The 27,561-nt window shown below is 39.1% G+C and overlaps 1 protein-coding gene across 1 annotated transcript in view; it reads left to right on the top strand.

Annotated features, from left to right (window-relative positions):
• LOC134799645 (probable Rho GTPase-activating protein CG5521) overlaps positions 1-27,561 on the top strand; it is a 60,144-nt gene that overhangs the window by 2,214 nt on the left and 30,369 nt on the right. Inside the window, exons 4-16 of the mRNA XM_063772084.1 lie at positions 1,224-1,395; positions 2,076-2,647; positions 2,959-3,252; positions 5,708-5,886; positions 6,904-7,041; positions 7,873-8,054; positions 9,693-9,775; positions 12,154-12,305; positions 12,750-12,945; positions 13,513-13,632; positions 13,984-14,088; positions 15,497-15,598; positions 16,169-16,383. Coding sequence (XP_063628154.1) covers positions 1,224-1,395; positions 2,076-2,647; positions 2,959-3,252; positions 5,708-5,886; positions 6,904-7,041; positions 7,873-8,054; positions 9,693-9,775; positions 12,154-12,305; positions 12,750-12,945; positions 13,513-13,632; positions 13,984-14,088; positions 15,497-15,598; positions 16,169-16,383 — 2,510 coding nt within the window. The remainder of the gene's footprint in view (positions 1-1,223; positions 1,396-2,075; positions 2,648-2,958; positions 3,253-5,707; positions 5,887-6,903; positions 7,042-7,872; positions 8,055-9,692; positions 9,776-12,153; positions 12,306-12,749; positions 12,946-13,512; positions 13,633-13,983; positions 14,089-15,496; positions 15,599-16,168; positions 16,384-27,561) is intronic.

Raw genomic sequence — 27,561 nt, 5'->3', positions numbered from 1 at the left:
CCGGATAGTAAAATAATGGCCGGATACCGGATAGTAACCGGATATCCGGTGCATCTCTACTTCAAAATGATCTGCACAACTATTATTCTTCAAAAGTTGTGCTCAGCTCATTTTGAACCCCTCACCCACTTATGTACATCTACTGCAGACTGTTCTTTCTGTATGTTTATAATAATGTGCTGTTGCTATAAGGATTCAATAAGAATTGGAATTCCATTGCAAAATAACCATAGATTTTGTCTGAAAATATGATATTTTATGTTCTATTTATATTCACAATCTATTGTTATAGCTTGGATTCTTTTTGTAAAATAATATGTTCATATAAGGTTGCATGTTTAACTCAGGTAGACAAATGAGGTGTGTTACGTTACGGGCAGACACAGAGACAAAACAAGTGACTCACACATTCTGACTCATCTAAGTCAAGTGATTTTTATGCACACAGCTAAGTTTTTATCAGATAAGATAATTAATTGGCTTGACCTAATCCATATAAATAAATGAAAATAAATTAAGATATGCAATTATTTAAGGACGCTTTTGACCACATCTGATTAAAGATCTTATCAGAGCTCCATTGTTAATTTTGTATGAAATAATCACAACATAAACTTTGTTCGTTTTGGTTCAATGAACTCATATAGTTAATATGCTATGAGAAATTACCGCTGCTGATTAGTATGTTATTTTATTACTTAATATGAAATCTTAGAAATTTATCCATCGGTTTTTCTGTCCTAACAACAAATGAGTACTACAAACGAGTACAAGAAACTAATGCTTAAGAAAATTTTAAATACAGACAAATTTCGTTTCAAAAGTAATGGTACATAATCGAGATTAAGAAATAAACAAGTACACTTGCATATTAAGTAATAAAATAACATACTAATCAACAGTGGTAACTTCTCACAACATATAAAAAAGGGTGAAGTCTTACTAAAACCTTATTTTTATTTGACTAGGAAATCATTGACTTACAGAAAATGGATTTGCAGCCGGTTTATAAAATAAAAAATCCTGATGCTGATCCTGATCAATTAGAAAGAGCCTTGTTTTTTTATTACATTTTAGACATTTATAAAACGGCCTGCTAATTTATTAAATTGTTAACACTAATAGCAGTTAAGGTAATCATTAAATAATCATTCATCATGGAAAAGATTTAACTAATAAAACATACACTAGTTTTAAGATACTCATATATTTATCTATTTTAGTTCATAAAGCCGGAAGAGAAGAGCTAGAAGGCGCATTGTCCCTTCTAGAGAAAGTATTATGCCTGCTGCCGGAGCTGATCGGGAAAAGATGGCAGCTGCACTCGTTGACCAGGATCTTCTCAAAGCTCCTCCATAGTGGCAACTCACAGAAGTTGCGAGCAGAATCGATAAGGTAAAACTTTTAAAGATATATTTAACATGAAATGACTTGAAGTCGATACTAAATTCAGATTCGTAACCTACTCAGATTCTGGATCAGTTCAGCAACTTACCTTTGTAATGTTTTAATAAAAGGATATATTTCATATATATGGACGAAAGCAAAGTTTTATTTATTTATGACTTGCTATGTAAAGGTTCCGTCACACAGGCGCGTTTTCCGGGCGGGGCGTGAGCGCGGCGGCGTGAGCGTTTTATATGTAAAAGCGGCGCGCCCCGCTCACTCGCTGCCCGCAAAACGCGCCTGTGTGACGGAGCCTTAAGTCTTTGCATTTAGCATATGTAAAGTACTTCTCAACAACTTTTTGATATTCAAATGATGTGTGGCATACTTATGCCAATTCATTAGATATTCAATGATGTGGTAGAGTCTCGTCAGCTGGTCCGATGATGTAGGTAGCAGGAGATGGCCTGTAACATATAGATATGTTTGCAACCATGTCAAATTTAAGCTTATTAAAATAGTCTTGATTTGTGCCTAGCATTGCAAAGTATAGTTGGCAAAATAATGTTGATAAAAACATATTCATCAACAACAGTACATTTACATTACATTTATGTTATAGTATTTTTTAGTAGTTTTTTTTTGGCATTTTATTTATTTTATAGTATTTACATTTTATTTTTACCCAGATATTTCCTGCTGTGGTATCAAGCCCTCGGCGACAATGCTCCAGTGGAAGTTCACAAGATGTTCGCTTCCCTAGTGCCGGGACTGCCCGAACCTTGCATACTACCAAGCGGGTCACCACTCAAAGGGAAACCTGACCCAAACGCACCAAACGACTCTGGCGACTTCAGTATGGAGGATATACTGCACCATCCGAATTTTAGCTCGACCACAGACAATGCCAAAAAGGTTGTAGTGGAGCAAACTAGTACAGGATTCATGGGGAAACTAGCGAATGTCTCAGCGTCTATCTTTCATGATACAAATGCTTTAAACCCAGTCCAAAGTGTAGAGGTTCAACCGCTACTGCCACCAAGTGCCAATGAGAAAGCTATTGACAATGAAACGAAGCATTTCTTTGAAATATTACTGGAAGGAATGGCGGCGTCGGTGACCAAGATCCATTGGAAGGACCGGTCGCACGCAAAGTGTATGAGGAGTTTTGCGTTTATGCTGGAGAGGTTTAAGATGTATTATTTGCCTGTCATCTGTCCACAGTATAACAGCAAAAATTCATTATACAAACCTAATTTAGGTATGTAACTTTGCAAGCTTTTCCTTTGAAAATGTTTTATAATACATAGATTATAAATGGTTCTATCTTTATTCGCCTTTCATGAATGCATTTAGCCCAATTATATATTATTTCCTTTACTCTCTTCTCTTCTTCCTAGCGTTGTCCCGGCGTTATGCCGCGGCTCATGCGAACCTGGGGTCCGCTTTCTAATCCCAAGAATTGTCGTTTTTTTTCTTCACTGCACTCTTTTTTTTTCAAAGTAAACAGATAATATACTGTTGTAATTAATCAGCAAATAAAGACTAACTAACGCCACTCAATAATTTCAGAACTTCCAGTCCAACACAACATACTCGACGACGACTACGTTCTATGCCGCGTGATCCTCATCAAATGGGTGGCGAACTACGCCCACTTCCTCAAGAAGACCGGCAGCGATGGCGGCCAACCGTCATCTATGACCAGCACAGGGTCGCACGTGCCGCATTCGAATACTCCGACACCGGCGACTTCGTTGCATCATGAAGAAGAAACGTCGTTCACTGTGGGACAACCTTCTGACTCTAGCCGAGCTTCCTCTCATGACTCTGCGTCTAATACACCGCATCCTAGTTTGGAACCAGGTACTACAAGTACTTCAACCACTTTTATAACCTACACAGAGTTCTATGACCACCATAGGGTCACACGTACCGCATTCGAATACTCCGACACCGGCGACTTCGTTGCATCATGAAGAAGAAACGTCGTTCACTGTGGGACAACCTTCTGACTCTAGCCGAGCTTCCTCTCATGACTCTGCGTCTAATACACCGCATCCTAGTTTGGAACCAGGTACTACAAGTACTTCAACCACTTTTATAACCTACACAGAGTTCTATGACCACCATAGGGTCACACGTACCGCATTCGAATACTCCGACACCGGCGACTTCGTTGCATCATGAAGAAGAAACGTCGTTCACTGTGGGACAACCTTCTGACTCTAGCCGAGCTTCCTCTCATGACTCTGCGTCTAATACACCGCATCCTAGTTTGGAACCAGGTACTACAAGTACTTCAACCACTTTTATAACCTACACAGAGTTCTATGACCACCATAGGGTCACACGTACCGCATTCGAATACTCCGACACCGGCGACTTCGTTGCATCATGAAGAAGAAACGTCGTTCACTGTGGGACAACCTTCTGACTCTAGCCGAGCTTCCTCTCATGACTCTGCGTGTAATACCCCACATCCTAGCTTGGAACCAGGTACAGTAGAGTCCGGTTAGTACGACTTCGCATATAACAACCAACCGCTTATAGCGACGTAAGTATAGGCACTTGTTTGGTTTTAGTATGAGCTACTAAGAAAGTACAACCGTTTATTACGACTCCGCTTATAACGACCGATCGCTTTTAACGACGGAAATTGACTCAAATTCCGGCCGTCAAGTCCGGTTACAACGACGAGCGACGTAGTTTTACAAATAAATTGTTGGTAAGAAGCTTTACTCCGTCCCGCGCACCCAACTCCCCTTCCCCTTTTGTCTATACGCAGAAAAATGTGACTTTTAGTAATCTTGCAAACTAAATAAAACCCAATTCCCATTATTCAATTGAGCTTATAAACTTCACATACATAATTCTGTAAGTTGGGTGACAATGCAATATATTGATAGGTACTTTCGAGCTGATCTGATGATGGACACAGGAGGTGGCCATAGGAACTGTGTGATAAAACAACGTCATCTTGATTAGATCCCCAAGAATTACGATTTTTTATTTTACGGGATTCGAGTAATTTACGGGTGACGAGTGAGTACGCTTACCTTGAAAAGTGGCTTCTTCTAAACACACGTCTCTCCATTTAAGACAAAGTGTTGTAATACCTACTAACGCAGTAAAATATTTTAAAAGATTTTTTTTTTCTTAGATTGTCGCATAAGGATTAATAAATACAAAATGATGTAATTATTTTGACTGAAAAAATATATTAAAATAGGCAGTTCGCTTAGTACGACGCAATATCAGCGGTCCCTTGGGCGTCGTTATAACCGGACTCTACTGTACGTACCCATTTACATCCTCTTGATATCCATCCGATCCAAATTATCCTACAGTTCGTAACTATAGCCGGGCAAACAAGTTTGTCAGTAGAAAAAGGCGCGAAATTCAAATTTTCGTGGGACGATAACCCCTCCCGCCTACATTTTTTTTAAATTTGCCGCGGAGTATACTTTAATTCAACTCTGTGGTGGATGCATCTCACGCGTACCTACTGAAATAAGATTGAATGCTGGCAAACAGCCGGTGCTTTGACTAAAGACCGCCTACGATGGCAACAGTGGCTGGAGCACAATCGAGTTCACACAATGTCGCTGCTCCATGCCCGCAGCGGCAAAGTGTAAACGATGTATAGTCAGGCGTGGCTCACTCCGCGGTTTCGTCACTTTGCTACAGGTAGCTAAAAGTACATCCGTTCCACACCAATTTTGGTGGCCAGCCATAAACCGCGCGTGGCGCTGTCGCCACCTAGCGGCCATATCTGTCCTGATCGTAACAGACGCGTTTTGTTAGAGAGTGAGTCTTCTGTACCTAGTACTATTATTTATTCTGTGGTATAGTGTGAATTATCTCAAATGATTTTTACGCCTAAGACACGCGCTTTTAACAAAAGCCATTGTTTCTTTTATGCGAGCGGACAGCCTCCCGTATTAGCCACGTGCCAAAGCAACAATGTCCTTTAAAAAGCAACTGTATCGTGATAGTATTAAGGTTCAAATCTATGCAATTATGAGGGCTCGCTTACATTGAGGTGGTCGATCGCCACATTACCAAAACATGTTAACTCGTATGAGCTGTTACATAGATTTGAACCTTGATACTATCACGATACAGTTACCTATTAAACGACATTGTTGCTTTGCCAACGGGAGCCGACCGCTCACACAAAAGAAACAATGGCTTTTGTTTAAAAGATTAGGGTCTTATAGGCGTAAAAATAATTTGAGAAAATTCATACTCTATTCATTCCGCTCCAACAGCAATAAGACTCGTTTATGATTTTGTTTCAACATAAGATTATTTTCAGGTTGCCCTGCAGAGGAACTGTGCAGCTCTGCCGTAGTCCGCGACGTGCTATGCGGCTGGTCGCGCGAACACGTCGACTTCACAATAGAAGTACTGCGCCAAGCCTTCCTGTTGCCGTTCGCTCACGCCGGGGCAGCGCGACGTGTCATCGCGCTTTATAAGGACTGGATACAGATGAACGTGAGTTTACTTGAACCTTATCTAGTCGCAATAAGGTCGACTTCACAATAATGTATTGCGCCAAGCTTTCCTGTTGCCGTTCGCTCACGCCGGGGCAGCGCGACGTGTCATCGCGCTTTATAAGGACTGGATACAGATGAACGTGAGTTTACTTGAACCTTATCTAGTCGCAATAAGGTCGACTTCACAATAATGTATTGCGCCAAGCTTTCCTGTTGCCGTTCGCTCACGCCGGGGCAGCGCGACGTGTCATCGCGCTTTATAAGGACTGGATACAGATGAACGTGAGTTTACATGAACCTTATCTAGTCGCAATAAGGTCGACTTCACAATAATGTATTGCGCCAAGATTTCCTGTTGCCGATCGCTCACGCCGGGGCAGCGCGACGTGTCATCGCGCTTTATAAGGACTGGATACAGATGAACGTGAGTTTATATCGACCTTATGTAGTTGTCATAAGGTCGACTTCACAATAATGTATTGCGCCAAGCTTTCCTGTTGCCGTTCGCTCACGCCAGGGCAGCGCGACGTGTCATCGCGCTTTATAAGGACTGGATACAGATGAACGTGAGTTTACATATATAAACCTTATCTGGTTTTAATAAGGTTGACTTTACAGTACACGTATTGCATCAAGTTTTTCTGACGCCATTAGCGCATTTCATACAAGTGTGATTGAGAGGCAGATAACAAAATTTAGATTTACCATGTTTGCGCTCTTACCTTGTTGCAATAAAATTTTCGAATGGTCAGGTAACTGTGCCAAGGTCAAGAATAGTACTCCAATTGCCCTTAACGAAATTATTGACAAATATGTGACGATTTTCAACTCAAATGTACCACATTGTCGGTTAAGGTTAAGGTTGATTCCAAATTGAAGCTATATGGAAATAGCGCCCTATAAACAATCGACAATATGTACCGTTTTGGTTGAAAATGGCACATATGTTGATGGATTTATTATTTCTTTCAACTGGTCATACATACATAATTACTACACTATGTTTGTTCGGCAGGTATCAGAGATCCCGCCATTCTTGCTAGAAAATACTTACGAGCCTAACGAGCCCGCAGCGCCGCCGCGACGACTCCGCAACGACTCGTACCTTGGCGCCGTGGGGCGGGACAATGTTATGGTGCGCGCTGGCCTTCAAGTAAGTACTAATACATACTAATACCGCTTATCAGTATGTATATCCATAATAGTCAACGGCACAAACTTAGGAACCAGTATGGAATGATTCAGCTAAAGGCAGGGGTCACCAAATGGCGGACCGCGGTCCGGATCCGGACCGCCGATCTATTTTATTTTTTTGATTAATTAATAAACTCAAGTAGAACCGGACCTATGGTAATTTTTTTTTAAAGAATCGGAGCCCTGAAGAAACTAATTGGTAACCCCTAGACTAAGACCCCTAGACTTTATTTTTATTTATACCTATATATATTATATGTATATGTATTCTTGTATTGTTATATTTCTATTTATGTATATTTGGAGTAATGTGTATTCAAAACGTGCATTTTATTTATTTTAGGGATTGTACACTTTTGCTTTTGTTTGTCATTCATCGTTACTTCTGTCCTACTCATTTCCTCAAAGGTTAACTGGAAGAGATCCCATTCAGGGATAAGTTCGCCTTTGTTGTATTTAATTGACTCTGTAACTGTGTTTCTCGTGTTTATATTTCTATGTACAATAAAGTAAATACATACATACATACATACTAAGGTATCAGCGGTTCCGACATTCCTGCTAGAGAAAGCCACTCGGTTTAGTTAGTGTCGTAACGACTGGAACCTCACTTGTCTAAAGGTCCAACCAAAAAAAGGTTCCATCTGTCCAATATCTTTGTCCAATGTGTATCGCGTCTCACATTTTGCTTAATGAGAGAGTGAGACGCAACGACATTGGACAAATAGATTCGACAGGTGGAATACCACCCTTAGCAGTAGTATGACTATGTAATATAATTTTCTTCCAGAACGTTCTACAAGTATTCATGACGCAAGCGGCCAACGTGTTCCTAGCGAGTTCCTCCCCAGTGGCGCCGCCTGGCGGGCTGGGACAGCAACAGCTGCTGGAAGAGCAGACGGACACGTGCAAGCGAGTGCTCAACATTTACCGCTACATGGTCATGCACGTCGCCATGGACGCTGGCTCGTGGTCAGTACTTCCAGAACGTTCTACAAGTATAATACGTGTTCCTAGCGAGTTCCTCGCCAGTGGCGCCGCCTGGCGCGCTGGTGCAGCAACAACTGCTGGAAGAGCAGACGGACAAGCGAGTGCTCAACATCTACCGCTACATGGTCATGCACGTCGCCATGGACGCCGGCTCGTGGTCAGTAGTTCCAGAACGTTCTACAAGTATTATACGTGTTCCTAGCGAGTTCCTCGCCAGTGGCGCCGCCTGGCGGGCTGGGGCAGCAACAGCTGCTGGAAGAGCAGACGGACACGTGCAAGCGAGTGCTCAACATCTACCGCTACATGGTCATGCACGTCGCCATGGACGCCGGCTCGTGGTCAGTACTTCCAGAACGTTCTACAAGTATTATACGTGTTCCTAGCGAGTTCCTCGCCAGTGGCGCCGCCTGGCGGGCTGGGGCAGCAACAGCTGCTGGAAGAGCAGACGGACACGTGCAAGCGAGTGCTCAACATCTACCGCTACATGGTCATGCTCGTCGCCATGGACGCCGGCTCGTGGTAAGTAGTTCCAGCACGTTCTACAAGTATTATACGTGTTCCTAGCGAGTTCCTCGCCAGTGGCGCCGCCTGGCGCGCTGGGGCAGCAATAGCAGCTGGAAGAGCAGACGGACACGTGCAAGCAAGTGCTCAACATCTACCGCTACATGGTCATGCACGTCGCCATGGACGCCGGCTCGTGGTAAGTAGTTCCAGTACGTTCTACAAGTATTATACGTGTTCCTAATGAGTTCCTCGCCAGTGGCGCCGCCTGGCGGGCTGGGGCAGCAACAGCTGCTGGAAGAGCAGACGGACACGTGCAAGCGAGTGCTCAACATCTGCCGCTACATGGTCATGCACGTCGCCATGGACGCTGGCTCGTGGTAAGTAGTTCCAGAACGTTCTACAAGTATTATACGTGTTCCTAGCGAGTTCCTCGCCAGTGGCGCCGCCTGGCGGGCTGGGGCAGCAACAGCTGCTGGAAGAGCAGACGGACACGTGCAAGCGACTGCTCAACATCTACCGCTACATGGTCATGCACGTCGCCATGGACGCTGGCTCGTGGTAAGTAGTTCCAGAACGTTCTACAAGTATTATACGTGTTCCTAGCGAGTTCCTCGCCAGTGGCGCCGCCTGGCGGGCTGGGGCAGCAACAGCTGCTGGAAGAGCAGACGGACACGTGCAAGCGAGTGCTCAACATCTACCGCTACATGGTCATGCACGTCGCCATGGACGCTGGCTCGTGGTAAGTAGTTCCAGAACGTTCTACAAGTATTATACGTGTTCCTAGCGAGTTCCTCGCCAGTGGCGCCGCCTGGCGGGCTGGGGCAGCAACAGCTGCTGGAAGAGCAGACGGACACGTGCAAGCGAGTGCTCAACATCTACCGCTACATGGTCATGCACGTCGCCATGGACGCTGGCTCGTGATCAGTAATTCCAGAATGTTCTACTACATTTTACAACTCGCCCTATTTCTTATCATTCTAAGGGTGGTATTCCATCTGTCCAATATATTGGTCCAATGTGTATTTTGTCTCACATTTTGCTTACATCTAAAACAGGCGCATAGTTTTAAGATCTCTCATCTGAGTCAACCTTTTCACTTTGATTTTTTTGTTGCAGGGAACAACTATTGCTAGTATTGCTTCAAATAACGTCGCTTGTACTTACCAAAGTACCACCAAAGAGAAAACAGGAATCTTTAGGTAAGACTAAACAAATTACACTACTTTTTATTATGATATTTGTAGTGTTAAATGAAAACAGGTCACTCAGGTTTTTTATTAACAATAGAAGAATTAAACATATTAATAACGGGTCACTCACGTATCCTCCTCACGGTCCTCGGTACGGAGTGAATCATCACGAGCGTTTTTTGACTTAAAATACGTGAGTGACCCGTTCTTAATATATTTAATATGTCACGGAAGTTTTGTTATTAGAATTAAACATTTTTATTTTCAATCCTTTACGGGGATATTTAACGAGAGGTTGTTCCCGTTTAACTTGAGTAACCTGTCGTAGTCACAGGAGTTTTCTACTAGATTACATTTTATCTCTATGACCTAATCCAAGGGTAGGCCAACCGCGGCTCGTATCTCTTCAGTGGACCAAAAACATAAAATTCAAAATTCAAAAAAAAATTCAAAATTTATTTATTTGTAAACATAGGTTAAATAAAGATCTTATACAATAATTTATGTTTCACTATGTTTTGCCATTTGGCATACAAATATAAAATCAGAGGAGATGGAGCATGCACTAATTATAATATAATGTCAAGCGAAAATAATATGTAATATGTCAAGCAAAATAAGAGTGTAAAAACGAAATTAAAATGTGTCCAGTAAATATTCCATTATCGAATAGTATGCTTTTTGTACCAAAAATCCATACAGGCATTTCTTAAATTCAATTAAATTATCTATTGTAATAATATGTCTTGGCAGCTTATTGTATATTTTAGGTGCCATCCCAAAAATACTTTTAGCAAGCAAAGCAGAGTTCACGGATTGGATGTAAATTTTGTCGCATCTGCGAGCACTTTTAAACATTGAAAATTGATGCATGTTGTTCTTGACATAAACCGCAGTTTCAAAAATGTATAGACATGGCAGGGTTAGTATATTGAACCTAATGAAGTGTGGTTTACAGGTTTCAAGTAACGGTAATCTACAAACAGATCTTATACATTTTTTTTGCGCCTTAAAAGCAGCCTCTCGATCAGTGGAATTTCCCCAGAACATGACGCCATATCTTAGTGTAGACGTGACATATGCATGGTAGGCAGTCAGTAAAGCAGACTCGTTAACTCTTTTACTTAGATTATACAATGCATAAGAAAATCTGCTGAGCTTATTACATACGATTTCAATTTGATTTTTCCACGTCAACTTATTGTCTAAACTTAATCCTAAAAATTTTGTAATGTCAGTTTCATCAATAATATTATCTTTATATGACACAGTAAGATTAGGCAATTTGTCTACTCTTTGTTTAAAATTCATAATTTTTGTTTTAGTCAAATTAATGCGTAAATTGTTTCTGTTTAACCATTCTATTACTGTTTCAAGCGTCTTGTTTATGTCAATTTGTAATGCATGTGGGTCTAAATCTGAGAAAACAATTGTACAGTCATCTGCAAAAAGGACCATGGGGTGATCTATAGCTAGTGGCAAGTCATTGATATAGATGATAAAAAGCAATGGGCCAAGTACGCTGCCTTGAGGTACGCCATATTTTATTTCTTTGAAATCAGATGACACAAGCTGCTCTGTTTTTGATTTTATACATATCTTATTAATTGTAACTATCTGCCTACGTCCAGTTAGATACGATTTTAGAAGTTCATTGACATTGCCGCGTACGCCATAATTATATAACTTATTTAACAAGATATTGGGATCAACAAAATCGAACGCTTTGGACATGTCCATGTACAGAGCGCAAACCGGTTTCTTTTTATCCATGTCAGTCATAATTCCATGCAGTAAGCTGTAAATTGCCATATTTATAGACTTGTTTTTCCGAAATCCATATTGTTCTACTGCAAATAATTTATAAGTTTCAAAATATTGGTATATACTACTATAGATAACCTTTTCTATGATTTTGGAAAAAATTGACAGCAGTGCTATTGGTCTATAATTGTCCATGCATTCTTTGTCACCCTTTTTAAAAAGCGGTCGTACTACTGCAATCTTTAGCATTTCCGGAAATTTGCCGCATTCAATGCATAGATTTGTAATATAGCTAATAAGTGGTGATATTATATGAGCAACTTTTTTTACGACTTTACAAGATACTCCATCATGGCCAGTGCTATTCGTGTTTTTTAAAGAATTAATAATTGTGTAAATGTCATGGGGGTCAGCAGGTCTCATAAAAATGGAATTAGGATATGTATATGTCAAGGTATTATTACTAGGTAAAGTTACGGGATCTAAATTATTATTTGACGTCACGTGGTTTACATTTAGAGTTCTTAGGAAAACAAAATTTGCGGTTCTTTGAGATTCGTATGTTGGTGATTTCTACTGCTCTTCTTAATCTATAATAGTTCTAAAAGTAACGTTTATTGCAGGTGGATTTTTAGCACCGGCGTTATTCCAAACGCTAATAGTGACGTGGATAAAGGCGAATTTAAACGTAGCAGTTAAACCGGAGTTGTGGCAGAACTTCATGGAGCTACTGACGAGGTTAACGCATTGGGAGGAGTTAATAACTGAATGGGCGGTATGTAATATTGTTGTAATGTATTTTTTATTGTATATTATATATGTTGAATATTTGTATTAGATTGTGAATGAAAATAGCCATTGATGCTTTGCGTCTTGCCCGGTCTCGAAATTCAGCGATCGAGACAATCTGCGGTTTCAAGGAAATGGAAATTTAAGCCTCTGATATTCTTACGCTGACGCCTAGCGAAATTCAAGAGACAGCAGAGGCAGTGGCTAGTAATTTGCTACCAGAGAAATCGCGGGCTAGTACTTATAGTTATGCAAATGTTTTCTTATTTCCTCGCAGTAGTCGTGAAAACCACTATGTAATGCCTCGGCCGGAAACGCTAAAGATGGACTCGTATTATTTGAGGGTCTCCACTAACGTGTCGGCTCTCAAACTCACTCGTCCATCTTTTAGCGGTTTTCCGTCCTCTCCTACAATGTACTATTGTTTCAGAAAACAATGGAAACCCTAACGCGAGTGCTGGCCCGGCACGTGTACTCGCTGGATCTGTCGGAGAGCAGCGAGGCGCGCGGGCGCGGGCGGGAGGGGCGGGAGGGGCGGGACGGGCGGGGGGAGCGCCGCGTCACGGCCCAGCCCCAGCCGCTGCGCCAGGCGCCGCCGCCGCAGCAGCCCGAGGGACGAGCGCTGGGTAATGTGGACCTTAGTGTAATGGCATTTATGCGTTAGAGGGAGCAAGTGATATTGCTATCTCATTCTACCGCATAGCTGCGTCCCTTGGATTGGCCGACGTTGGCGCATCGTGTAGAGGAGCCATAAGATAGATAGATAGATAAATTATTTATTTGATAAGAGCCATAAGGCCTGAGTGGACGCTCGGAGCGGAGCGTTCGGCGGGGCGTGCAGCGTGGCGTCGGGCTCACAAGTGATTTGAGCAGCGTGCAGTGGTCGCTCCTAGACGTTTGCATTTGTTTAACATGCACGCCGCACGCCCCGCCCCGCTGCACGCCCAACTCGAGCGTCCACTCGGGCCTTACACTTATGTCTACCTGCTTATGGTTCCAGATGCTGCGTCACTGTTCGAGTTTTACGTCTAATCCACATATTACACCTGAGTGATGCGTCTCCGGAATTAATTGTGTTTTTATTTAAGAACATACAAAATATTATACAGTAAATATAAAAACACCACTGTTCACATATTTTTCCTAAAATGTAATCTCCACTAGCATAGTTAACGTACATCTTTTATTTGTAGGCAAATCACCAAAGCTGTCGGCTGGAGCAACTAGGCGGTTGGAAACAGGCGCGCGGCGGCTGACGCGGACGCGCTCCGACCCGCACCTGCACAAGCACACGCCCTCCGTCACACACACAGGTAGGTACATCATCAAGCATAGACTCGCAAATTCGTATCTCATATCAAGTGACTTCCACTAGTGTACATATAAGACGGATTGCTGTATCGTAAAATCAGGTAACTTTAGTCCACAACTTACAACTATGGTCCAAATTCAAGTTCCAATAAAATATGTAAAAGTATTTTTCAAACTATGTTGAGTATATAATATAGAAAGAGCATTAGTGTATCTAAACTCCAAAATAAATGTAACGAGTATAAACCATAAAGGCTCGTTAAGAATCAGCGTTAAATACTGGACCATAGTCGTACTTAAGGACTATAGTTACCTGATTTTACAGTAATGAATTTATATTTGTATTTATGTAGCAGAAGAAACCAAAGAACCAGCCAGCAACAGCAAGCCCCGGAGATGGTACTCCCTTGACTCGCTGCGACACTCCTCGCAACACGATGAGAGAGACTCCGCTAGTGGTGAGTGGACACATTTATATTTGTATTTATGTAGCAGAAGAAACCAAAGAACCAGCCAGCAACAGCAAGCCCCGGAGATGGTACTCCCTTGACTCGCTGCGACACTCCTCGCAACACGATGAGAGAGACTCGGCTAGTGGTGAGTGGACACATTTATATTTGTATTTATGTAGCAGAAGAAACCAAAGAACCAGCCAGCAACAACAAGCCCCGGAGATGGTACTCCCTTGACTCGCTGCGACACTCCTCGCAACACGATGAGAGAGACTCCGCTAGTGGTGAGTGGACACATTTATATTTGTATTTATGTAGCAGAAGAAACCAAAGAACCAGCCAGCAACAGCAAGCCCCGGAGATGGTACTCCCTTGACTCGCTGCGACACTCCTCGCAACACGATGAGAGAGACTCGGCTAGTGGTGAGTGGACACATTTATATTTGTATTTATGTAGCAGAAGAAACCAAAGAACCAGCCAGCAACAACAAGCCCCGGAGATGGTACTCCCTTGACTCGCTGCGACACTCCTCGCAACACGATGAGAGAGACTCCGCTAGTGGTGAGTGGACACATTTATATTTGTATTTATGTAGCAGAAGAAACCAAAGAACCAGCCAGCAACAGCAAGCCCCGGAGATGGTACTCCCTTGACTCGCTGCGACACTCCTCGCAACACGATGAGAGAGACTCCGCTAGTGGTGAGTGGACACATTTATATTTGTATTTATGTAGCAGAAGAAACCAAAGAACCAGCCAGCAACAGCAAGCCCCGGAGATGGTACTCCCTTGACTCGCTGCGGCACTCCTCGCAACACGATGAGAGAGACTCCGCTAGTGGTAAGTGGACACATTTATTTTTTACTAAGGAAATTATATTTATACAGTCAGCACCAGAAAATGCTAAGCGGGCGAGGTGTTCAAAATTACCTTGACACGCTCTTATTCTCTTAACAATAAAGTCGCGTCAAGATCATTTTTAACCACTCACCCGCTTAACAACTATTGCTGTTGATTGTACACTGAAGAGGAAAACCCTATATGTATCGTGCAGGACTCGTACGGTCACGCTCTGTGATTGTTGAGCCATTCAGGGTCCTAGCTAAATTTATTGTTTAATACTTACGCTATGGAATGTTCAATTTAGCTAGAAGCCTAAATGGGTCAAATAATCACATATCGAGTACATCCAATCCAAGAAAGCGAATTCCTTCATACCTTACGACGCTTTGCGGTGTCATATTATGAAGACAGTCTTAATATTAATTGGTTTTATTTGATAAATATTATTTTCAGGTGTGTAATATTAACTGCTCAAGGCAAAATAAAACTATGTCTTTTAATTGAATTCTTACACACTTTTTTACAAACTTTTTATGCCCCATTGCGATGATAACTGTTTTATTGGTGATAGAATCTCGGTCCCCGTCGCCGGCTCCATCGAGCGGCGTCGAAAGCAGTTCGATCAAGGATTCGCCGCTGCAGATAGACTTAGCGTCAGACGGCGGGAATGTTGGTAAGAACTTTTTGTAATTCACCGTTCAAATACACTTCAATATTACAAAATGAATCCAAAACTTCTTATGTGTCTTTCGCTCTTGTTATATAAAAGGATTTTCGGATTTCATGAGAACTTTAGAAACCAACATCATTTTTTTAGGAATTGACTTCAGAACATTCTGAATTGACTTTTGTGAAACCATTTTCAATTAAGGTTGTGTAATCATAGTTTTTAGAATTTGCTCCACAGGAAAACCTTAAAAACGACTACCATAAATTTAAAACCGCAAATAATTGATGTTAGCCATTTTAGAGTCTAAAATCTGATAACTTTAACACGGGACTTATTCGCGTAAAACTTACGTTTATTTATGGCCTGACACGTTTCGAACGTGACGTTACGTTCGTGGTCACGGGCAGACTGGCGAGGAATTGTATCAACATCTTCTTGCTGCGCGGATTTTGCGAACTACCCGCACTTGATCTTGATTATTCACGCTAGGGTTGTCACTTTGCCTACACACAACACTCACGACATCCGATGGTATGTGATGGTGTGTCTAAAATCTGGTTTGTAATTGTACAGAGTGGTCAGAAAACGAGACGACAGACAGTTTAGCCGGGTCAGCGGGCGTCGGCGTGGTGATGGGCGGCGGCGCCCGCGGCTGGCTGCCCGACGTCGCCGCCGTCATGTGGCGCCGCATGCTGGCCGCCTTGGGCGACCCCAACCTGCTGCGCGACCCGCAGGCGCACAAGAACCTCTATAAGTACCTTATACACCTCAACACTACACTACTGAAGGTGAGTACCATTAGTACATTCTTTAACCGAAAACCAGTCAAGTGCGAGTCGGATTCGCGTTCCAAGGGTTCCGTAACTTCCGTACATTACCCAATTTTTAACAATGTATTTTTTATGTGGAACGTGAATGAAATGTCTTTAAAAAACCCGTAGGGGTCGGATCAAAAACTAAGTAATTAAGTCCGACTCACGCTTGAAAGTACATTTCTAATAGGTTTTCCTGTCATCTATAGGTAACGAAGTATTTTGTGTATTTTTTTCAAAATTTTAGACGCAATATTTCGGAGATAAAGGGAGGGGAAATGGTCGGACAGACAGACAGACAGACGCACGAGTGATCCTATAAAGGTTCCGTTTTTTCCTTTTGAGGTACGGATCCCTAAAAAACGCAAAAAAAATCTGCAGAGACATCAAAGGCACAGCAATACTATCTTCTTTTCGAAGCCATTCAGGATATTTGCGATCCTTCTATAACTTCGTTGTGAACGAATATAGAAGCCGAAATTTACAGGAATATAACAACGTCATGCCCTCCCATCCCGAAGGCGTTATAATTATTCTCAAATCGATATCATAGATGGCGCTAAATGTCACAATCAGCCATTATGAAATTTTTATACTACATATTAAGATGGATTAAGAGATATTTAAAGTGTCATAAATTAAAATCATTATAAATGAAATACAAACATTAATAACAACACGAATTCAATGCAATAATTTACAAAATTTGAAACCACAATTATATTGCGACTGGCTACGTTATGAGCAACAGCGCAGGACAATTATGTCGAGCTGTCGAAGTAATATTGAATAATGTCACTAGATGGAGCCACCACGATTCTAGTAAGACCTACGATTCTAGTACCTAATCATTCCAAAACGAAACGAGTGTGGGTTTCTTTTCCTACGTTTTGATTTTCGTTTTAAGACATGATGTGAAGTTTGATTTAGATTAGAATAATTACATTTGAGTTATAAATTTCGGAATTTAAGTACTTAGTATAAAATGTAAAAAAAATGGATCGGTGAATAAACATACCTAATTTAAATGAGTACCTACTTATTTTAAAGTAGGCCTGCCTGACGTTAAAATACAAATTAATAAACTCACATCACAGGGCGATGTCTTTCAAAACACATGAATGCTTTGTTTTTAAACATAATGCAAGTTTTTATTTCGCTTGGTGTCCAAGTCAAACGCGGATTTTACTCCTTTATTGACCGAAGCGTTTGCTAAGGTCTCCGTTTTAACTCGGGCCAAATTTCGTATGTTCGGACGTTCTCCTCGGTTCAATTCTCAACTGATTCTTATCAAATTTTGTGACCAAAATCTAGAATAAAATAGTTCTTTTTCGATTCGATTATTGATTTTTTTTTTCAAAATGGCGGAAACAAATAGTCGTATCAATATAATAAGAGTTTTTTTTTCTTTTTGAGAGATATTTACAGTGTTTGGCAAAAATGTAAAAATTAGTAACGCGTGTAGGTGGTATTTAGATAAGTAGGTATGTAGTACTCGAGAATAAGTAGCCAAATTTCGTAACTTTAGCTAAGTGCTATATTGGCGCAGTTGGCAAACAATTGCTTTGATGCATAGAGGTACCTAGTTCGATCCCCAGTAAAGTGTGTGAACTTTTTGTAATTTTTTACACTTAAATTTTATATTATTTTATTTTTATTTATTTTTTAAATCTTTATTGCAGAAATAAAGTACAAATGGCGGACTTAATGCCTAAAGACATTCTCAACCGTAAATTTTGTATTGTTGATTGATCAAGCGAGTGCAAAGCATACAATATTTTATTTAACTTTTTGTTAATTTAGTTTTTCCAAATTATATGCTCGCGAGGTCTACAGAGGGCCTACCGGAAACCACGTTGCTCACAGCGCCACTAGTTTATTAATTTCCTTAGGTTGTAAACAACGATCGGCTTTAACCGCGAAAATCGAAGTTTGTAAGACTTTGAGAGTTAGACCAAGCTAAATTGACAGGGATTTTGATAGCACAGACTGTGCAAGAGTTTTTTTTTATTCATAATTTAATAGAAGTTTGACGTTTAAATAACACTAATAAAATAGCTTGGTAGGACTGATGCCACTCTAATTACGATGAGTAAAATAGAAAGATGCCCATGCAATATTCGGTGTTCGCGGGTCGCGGGGCCTGCCTACCGCTGGGCCCGCTGGTATTCAGACGAACTTTTTTGACGGACGGACTCCGACAATTACTTACTGCACTCATGACTACGACGCGACGGGGAGTACGGGCCGATTTATTAATTTTGAGCACATTTATGGCGCATGATTTTGTTACTCGATAGTCTGTTGAAAATGATATATCTTAGATAGATCACCATTTAACAAATTGACCAAGTCAAATCCCACAGTACAGCAATAAGACCTCAGTATTTAATATATAAATATGTTTTTATAAATACTAAAATACATATACGTACGTAACACCCAAAAATTAGGAACAAATATTTTTGCTCGTCACACAAATAGATGCCCTTACAGGATTTGAACCCGGACCATCGGCTTCATAGGCAGGGTTACCTACTATATCAGACCGGTTCTCAAAACGATGACATGCTATTTATGAAATAGATGAGCGAAATTAAGAATCTTAAGTGATACGAATATTACGACTGATCAATATCACTCGATTATATGATTATATTATTAGTCCTTTAGTGGTAATAGTATTGAACTGACAATACGGCGTATTATGTCTATAGGTTTGTATTTATAATTAATTTAATATGTACTTATTTTCGATTTCAAATTGTTCGTATCGCCGCCTGCGTAACCTTGCGCAGCCTCTCAAGGCCGCGTCTGCACAGCGACCAAAACTGCACACTCAGATTTATAAGGTGCGTCTGTGTGCGTAAGTAAACTACTATACAACTAGGTACATACATAGGCGAGAACGCCAGTCATGCGTGCCGTCAGGGGGGTGTCACTACGCAGTTTAGGTACATTTGGCCGGCGCGCCGCGCGGGCCGGCGTATGGCAGTGGGCTGCCGCTCGGCTCGCACGATGTGGCGCTCGCGCAAAATTGAAAATACACAATGGCTTCGAAACCTATATCTCGATCTAATCCGTATAAAAGATATTGTTGTTATTGTACTGTTTACGGATGTCTGAAGAAGAAGGAAGTAGAAATAACATTTTATTAAATTCCGGACGATATTGAAAGGTGAATTTAAACTTTAAAACATAACATAAATACTAAGTACTTAATCAAATTCGATTCGATAACTAATTCGTTTTGTTTGCATAAAACTAAAGCGCTTTAGACCAATTTAAAATGATTATTGGTTGCCCAAAACAATATTAGGAACTGACCAACATATTTTCAAAGGAATACGGCTGTGGCATACCTACCTACCTACTTCCGTAAGAATCAGACATACTCTCTCCGGATAAAAAAAATATGTTTACAGAATCAACGTTTGTAATTCGTAGTATTCGTACATATTAATCTTAAAAAAAATAAATCGGTAGGTATAGGTACAAAAACTTGTCAAGTTTCAACCCTGTGCCGACGCTCACAGCTCGGTCATAAAACTGCGACGCGCAAGGAAGATTCACGGTTCGTGCGCGGTTACGTAGGTATATAAGTTTCAATTTTGCTTGCAGGCGGCGAGTATAGGTATAATTTTATACATAAATGTGACTTTTGTGAACGAGTGAATTTTCTGTACGGTAGTACTATTAGTTATTCTGTGGTGCCGTCATGTGCCCTCCTATTCTAACCAGACTTCTTTCTAATAGGGGCGACAGGAACAGCATGCACGGTTTGAAATGAAACTGGAGTCGGTTAGTGGTGCACCGCGAAAGACCGATCCTTAGGCTTATGATACACTTGTAAGTTTTACTTACGTAAATAGGGACACAGCTATACTACAGAATGAGATATAAATATTGTTATCGCATTCTACCAAATACCTTTGTCCCTACTTACCTAAGTTAAACTTACAATTGTATCTTAGGCTTTATTGATACCTGCGACTTACGTCAAATTTAAAACATTAACTAACTATTAAGTAGGTACATACGTTGTATATTCATTCGGAAAATTATTAAGCACGTTATATGCCTGTAAATATTTGTTTTTAGAGCAAATAGGAGTATAGTGTTTTTGAATTTTAAAATACTATGAAATAAATTGTGTTATTGCCTTTTGTACGAAAATGCAAATTTTTAACATGAAGTAAATTTTTAATAAATAAATATTATAGGGACATTCTTACACAAATTGACTAAGTCCCACGGTAAGCTCAAGAAGGCTTGTTTTGTGGGTACCTACTCAGACAACGATACATATAATATACAAATACTTAAATACATAGAAAACATACATGACTCAGGAACAAATATCTGTGCTTATTATACAAATAAATGCCCTTACCGGGATTCGAACCCAGGACCTTCGGCTTCATAGGCAGCGTCACTACTCACTACCCACTAGGCCAGACAGATCGTTAACCTTTATCTTTGCAGGGATCAAAATATCTTAAATATGTATTTTTTTTTTAGTTTTGGTCACCTATTGAGCATACTAGACTATTCAAAAATAAAGAAAAAATCCAATATTTTCCAGTTTCGGAAAATCATATGTATCATATTTGATACAATGCCAATCCCTCGACATAATATTTAGAAGAAAAATGTGGGTTTTAATAAAAATAAAACATGTAATGCATCAGAAATCATCATTTATTGCTAATTAAACCCAATCTAAAGCATCAGATGACTATTACACCTGTAAATATAAATTATATCTACGAATACCTGAACACATTCATGGAAGAAAAATTTGATCCCGTAAAGTTACAAAAAAGTCGCCAAAAAAAAGTAGACTTCTGAGTTCTTGGCAATGTATCAAATATACTACATAACAGTTTCATGTAAATATTCTGTGTATTAAATGTTTTTAGATTAGACCACAATGTAAATATTTATGCCCTAACAGATAGTAAATGCATCAAAATGTAGATTATGGAAAAATATATAAGTACGTATCTAAGAAATAAGTGCCAAACTTTCAGTGCGAAACGAAATCTGTTGTTTCCGCGGCGCCATGTTGATTATTACTAATTAATTTAAAATGACACTTGTGTCCATTATTTTTTTCTATCATAAAGGAGGGTAGCTCGACATATTAATGGAAAAATATTTTATTAGATAATAAAGTGAACCTGCTAGATTTTTTAAAGTTCCACGTATCACGGGTGTTACGATGCCAAAATAAGGGTTAAGAAATCGGTTAATAGTTTGAATGGATTGGCAAGAACCAGAACAATTAATGAACAAGAATATTTTTTCTTTATTTAATGGAGTAAAAGGGGCATTAAGATTATTCCGATACCTAGATTTTTCGGTGAGTTGAGCTGAGCATAATGAAATGAACTCGAAAGTTAAAAGTTGATAGCATTGCGATACAGCGAGGAAATGCCGCCAGCATCCTTGGTACAATGCCTCAAGGGCCTATTTTAGATTTAAGCTAGTTATTAATTTCGTTTAGTAGTACCACTGTATATATATTGTATGTAAATAAACGATTCTAATGTTTGATATTTGACTCGACTACGCAAAGTTGATTGTTTTCTAAAAAGAAATCCTAATTACACTTAAAACTCTTTTTTAATTTTCAATATAAAAAAAATCGACCCCTCAAGAAGGTCAAGGTTACTTTTTTGAACGTCCTCTTACTAAACATATAATAAGTAGGTAGGTATACAAATTAAACTAACCTAATTTCTGATTCGGGAGGCCCTATCATCGACATCGAAATTTCTTTAAATTTCGCTCGTTATGGTAGTCCCTCTGATGTTTGATATCATAACAAATTAAATAGGTACCTACCTTACCTAACTTTCCTAAATCATTGATACACTTTAACCGTATTGTTTCAATTTTCCGTATAAATTATAAGTCATTCAAGATTTACCTCCGACGTTTCGAGGACGGCGTTGCCCCGTCGCCGCCGTCAACGCCGTCCTCTTCGGACTTCGGACGTAAGTAAATCTTAAAACTTAAATACCGTAAAACGGGGTCAACAGAAATCGCGGGGTGAATAGAGAAATTTTGAACTTTTTCTTTCAAGTTGTTATATTTAAAAACATACATCTCTAAAATTAGATTTTTTGGAATGCGTATATAGTAGACTATTTATTCTCTACATTGATACCAAAAGAACTTAATCAAACTGCCTAAAAGTTAGATTTTTTTGACTCTAAAGTAAGGTCTCGCCGTGGTAAGAAATGAAGCCTGTCTGAACTTTGTTCTAGCGGTAAATGTTTTGACATTAACTAAGTAAAAGTTAGCTAACCTGTTAATATAGTATCTGTACCTAGTACCTAAATAATAAATAATATCACTAATTTTCTCTATAATAAAGCATTTTTTTTGCAAAAAACCAATAACAAGCAAATTTACGTGATAAAGGGGTCAGTGGACACGCATATGGGGTGAACAGTTACGCCATAGGGGGTGATTAGATACAACAAAGGAGTGTAAAGACACGCCTTGGGGGTTAAAAGACACGAGAAAATAATTTTCTGTCAAATAGCTGTTTAACAGATATATATACCATTTGCCAATAGAGTATCCACATAATAATGACCAAATTCGATGCCTATGACAACTAAAACTTAATATTTCTATTCACCCCTTTCTTGTGTCTATCGACCCCGTTTTAAGGATATGGAGAAAACAGGTAGTTTTCTTTGATTTTCTCTGAATTAGGTTGGTAAACATTTTTTTCACAAATGCAAAATTAAAGAACTAACCAAGACTCAAAAAATGATATCAAAATTATTACTTTTCTCATTTGGATTATTGGCGAAAATCGTCCTTGAAGTTGAAAATCGTGTCTTTTCACCCCGTTTTACGGTACATGAATAAATTGTGAAAGTTTAAATAAGTATAGTCACGGACTAGCCTTCTTCCTTCTTATAGGTCCTTGGTATAGTGTTGTTCAAAATATACTTATCTAAAGTGATAAATAACCATTTACCCGACTACCTGGCTTGTCGAAGGTCACTGTGAGATTTTCTATTGTTTGAGTCGTGTATCCTTTTCGAGTTTAATGATAAGGAATTCGTTGTTAACCCATTTCTATTAGAAAATATGTTTATTTATATTCCTCGGACCATTACGTTCGCATGTTGTGATTTTAAATTTATTTGCTTAGTGTTTATTTTAGAACCTTCACCCACGTTCATTAATATATTTATTATGGGTACTGTAATATAAAAATATTACATTAATTTATTAAAATCAGAAACATTGTAGTAGGAAGTACCTAATATAAAATATAACACGAATCCCGGAATGCCCACTGCATATCCGTATCAGCAGAATGATTGAGGTCATTAACCCCGTGTGACACCGACTTGCCTGATAACTGATTATTTCACTTGAAATTGGGATTAGGTATTAAGCGCTTATGACACTATACCCACATACTGAAACCGCAAGAGTGTGTAAACTGTCTAAGGAGACACTGCCATAGGTATTTAGGTATTTGTTGTAAGTGTTGGCCTTTCCTTTTTGACACAAAATGGTCATGGTCTTTTCTATTCTAATAAATCTAAGACAATACCGCGTTATAATTATATATCTAGGTACCAATATAATTTTTTAATTTAATATGCGCATACTTTTTACTTACGATTTTATTTGTGACGTCCCACGGTCAAAGGTACCTTATGGCGGGTATGGAGTTATGCATACCCCAGTAATCTACAATAAATAAGCTATCGATAACACAAAAGATCAACCTAGTCTAGGTTGCGTAGTTACAGAGATATGATTTTTTGAAAATAATGTTGTGAAATGAGCAACTTTACGATAGAGAAGTTTTAAGTTTAGCCGCCTAAAAAACTATGTTCCTGAAGTAAGTTACATAGTTGACTACAAATAATAATGCCTTATATATCTGAGATTAAAAAAATATTGCGACTTGTTCTGTAATGCAAATAGAAACTTTTGATATCGACTGATTTATGTGTATACTAACCAATCTCTTGAAAATAAAGTTTTATTTCATTTTCACGATTGATTGCAATGAGCTCTTAAGATTTAAATTTTATCTATTAGAAAACGACACTGACAGACAGTTTAAGCAAAAAACAATACCGATTTAGAGGTGAAAATGTATTTTCTGACTTTTTCATATAAAATCACAAAATTGAATATTTTTACTTTTAATGTGACACACAATCAATTTTTCTGAGCACATATGAAAGAAATTCTGTCATTCAAATGAAATAAATCCTAAAACCCCAACTAAATACTATATTTAACCCCTTATGCCACTTTAAACTTACATAACAATAACAGTATTTGCTCCATACATTTACGAAAAGGTACCTTATGGAAATAAATCTAATAATACATCACTACAAAATATCAATCATATTATAGTTTATCTTTTATGAATAGAAAATATTAATTTACATTAAACTGCCCCCAATTTAATTAGTTCTTCGTCATAATAATCTTAAAAAAGACCAATAATTTGTATGTAATGAAAAGGTACCTTGTGGTCAAGTTACATGATGAGGCATGATGATGATGGAACAGTTAGGATAAACTAATAATATTTTGGGGTTAAGATGGTATAAATCGTCTATTTCTTATCAATAATATATTTCGGTTGCTATTGAAGATAAGCGGCATTGAGGTTCAATGACCTCAGATATTCCTTAAGGTAATGCGTCGGGTATTGGCATTTTTCAGCAAACCAATGGCTGATTTACTGCATGCGACCAAACCAAATGAAGATTATTCTAGTTAAGAAAGACTTGACGAGAGTAACTTTGGTATAATAGCAGTCTACTTGGATTTGTGATGTCGGTCTATGTACGGTTATAATATTTGCGAGGCGCCCCAACCAGAACTGAAATTATCAAATTAGTTTTGCAGAATGCTAATACAGTTCTCTACCAAACTTCTTTTCCCGTATTGACTAGTTTTTTTGGGAATTTTCAATCTTTTTTCCATAAGGTACCTTTTCTACTAAACTCTGAGACGACATTACTAGGCTTATAACTAACTTATAACAAAAATAAAAACAGGTAAACAAACGTTAGGCATTAAGGTTTCAGATCACACAATAAAAAAAAATTGAGCATTTTTTCACCTCTTTACAAAACATTTAATATCTCCGAAACTAGAAACCCTCATAAGGTACCTTTTCCCGTGGAACGTCACATTTAACGAACGTTTCAAATAGTTTGTATCGGCGCAACCTTGGGCCTCTCAAGGCCATGTGCACGGCAACCAATGCAACGCTTAGCGCCCAGAATTATTTATTAAAACTGATCGTACCGCAATGCCTTGTTCTTTTTGCCCTAACGTGATGCGTAGGTACATACCTACTAGATAACTTCAATCCAGCATAAGAGTCGCTCTTTGAGCTTTGATTATGCATTATTGTGTATCTCAAAGTCACAGTTATGCTGGTTTACTCGAACGCTCGTCGTGCCGAAGCAAGGTAAGCGATAAGAACATGACCTGTGAGTTGTAAGGAAACTTTGACCCCTTACTAAAGTACCCAATCAAACAAAAATACAATACAAAAAATGTAACCAAAAAAATAAAAATGTCAATTTGATTTCATAATCGTAAATTGACTTAAAGTATGTAAATAGATTTTAATTTTGTCGCCGATGTCTGAAACGCCATCTAGTAACAATGAACCTTAAAATGAATGTGATATGTAGGTTTAGTGCGTGAAAGCTACAACAGATGTCGCAAGAGAGGTGTTTCGACGCTATTTCAACTCATGTTTGTTGTAAGAGTTTTGTTAGCTCCATGCGCCATCTAGTTTGTCACTGTGAACTAAAAAATTAGCTACAAGTATAAGATACTTAGGACGGTGCGCTTTTTTAGTATGGGATTGGGTATCTGTACTAGTATTATATGATCTGTGACAACGTATATTCGCAATTACGTTTTATTTCAAAGACCTCATTTTGTCACTGACTCACTCACCGATCATGAACATTTTAAGATATTTCTACCAACACAAACTTCAAATTTTTAACACCATTATTTTTGTATCTCCTTGGATTTCACGAGCCTATAAATCCCGGTCTTTTGATAGGCTTGCGTGGGGATATATATCCAACACGTAGAGGCCCCTTGGAGAGCTTTGTCATGTCATGCAGAAAGCCTGCTGGAACCCGCTCACAGCCGCAACAATAGACAGCCATGTACCGGTCGCAGCAGGCATTGGGACTATAGGGTATTTGACTACTAGTCAAATCAGTTTCTTTTTTCGAACTGTCAAAACGATTTTGCTAATATGGAATTTATATGAAACACTAGCCTGTGACGTCACGATCAAATTACCTACTCTTTATAGTTTTATACGGGTTTTAAAATATAAATTGTGTCTAAAAATAACTGCTGTTTTCGTTTCTCTATTAATCTTCTGGTACTTTATTACATGCACGGTGTAAAATAATTTATTTTAAATCCAGTCAAATATCCTATTGTAGAAAAAGTGAACAGTATAACGGTCTATGGATTGAAGTTAGGGAAGTCAATGAGACTGGGTTAACACCATTATTATTACAGTATATTATTGAATATTGACAGTGATATCACTATCAGTAACTACCACTTTGGGTATCTTAAGAAAAGGCGAATAGACCGAATGATGAATAAATAACTATGCCATGCCTATACGTGTTTTATCAAAGTTATTCTATCATATTAGAAACCTAAGTTCAGCGACCTTGACACCAGCTGAACTGGCCAAGTGTCCGCCGTGTCGCAATGCCATCATTGTTGATTTAAGCACCCACTCTAGTTTATACTATTCACTTCAATGTATTTACTTTGTACGTGGGTAAGAGCTGGTTGCTATTGCGAACATTTTTATACCTAATTTCATTGTAGCCAGAACATTCACTCTAGCAAGAAGTAGTTTTAATTAGTGTGTAATATTTGGTGTATATAATAGAAAAAAGTTTGAAGTGCATTTTTGTCGTGTTGTGTAGAATCAAACACCGTTGTCAATGTTGCAGTTTGTCGAAAATAAGGGTTGGCAAAAATACGTACTTACCCTAAATCGGTTTTAGTAGGTGCAAACTACGCCTTAACTAAATAGCATTAAATCATACGTCAACAGTAACTGGTATCATGGGCGTTTAG

This window comes from Cydia splendana, chromosome 18 (genome assembly GCF_910591565.1).
Source record: "Cydia splendana chromosome 18, ilCydSple1.2, whole genome shotgun sequence".
NCBI lineage: Eukaryota > Metazoa > Arthropoda > Insecta > Lepidoptera > Tortricidae > Cydia > Cydia splendana.
This window is presented reverse-complemented; position numbering and strand designations above follow the sequence as displayed.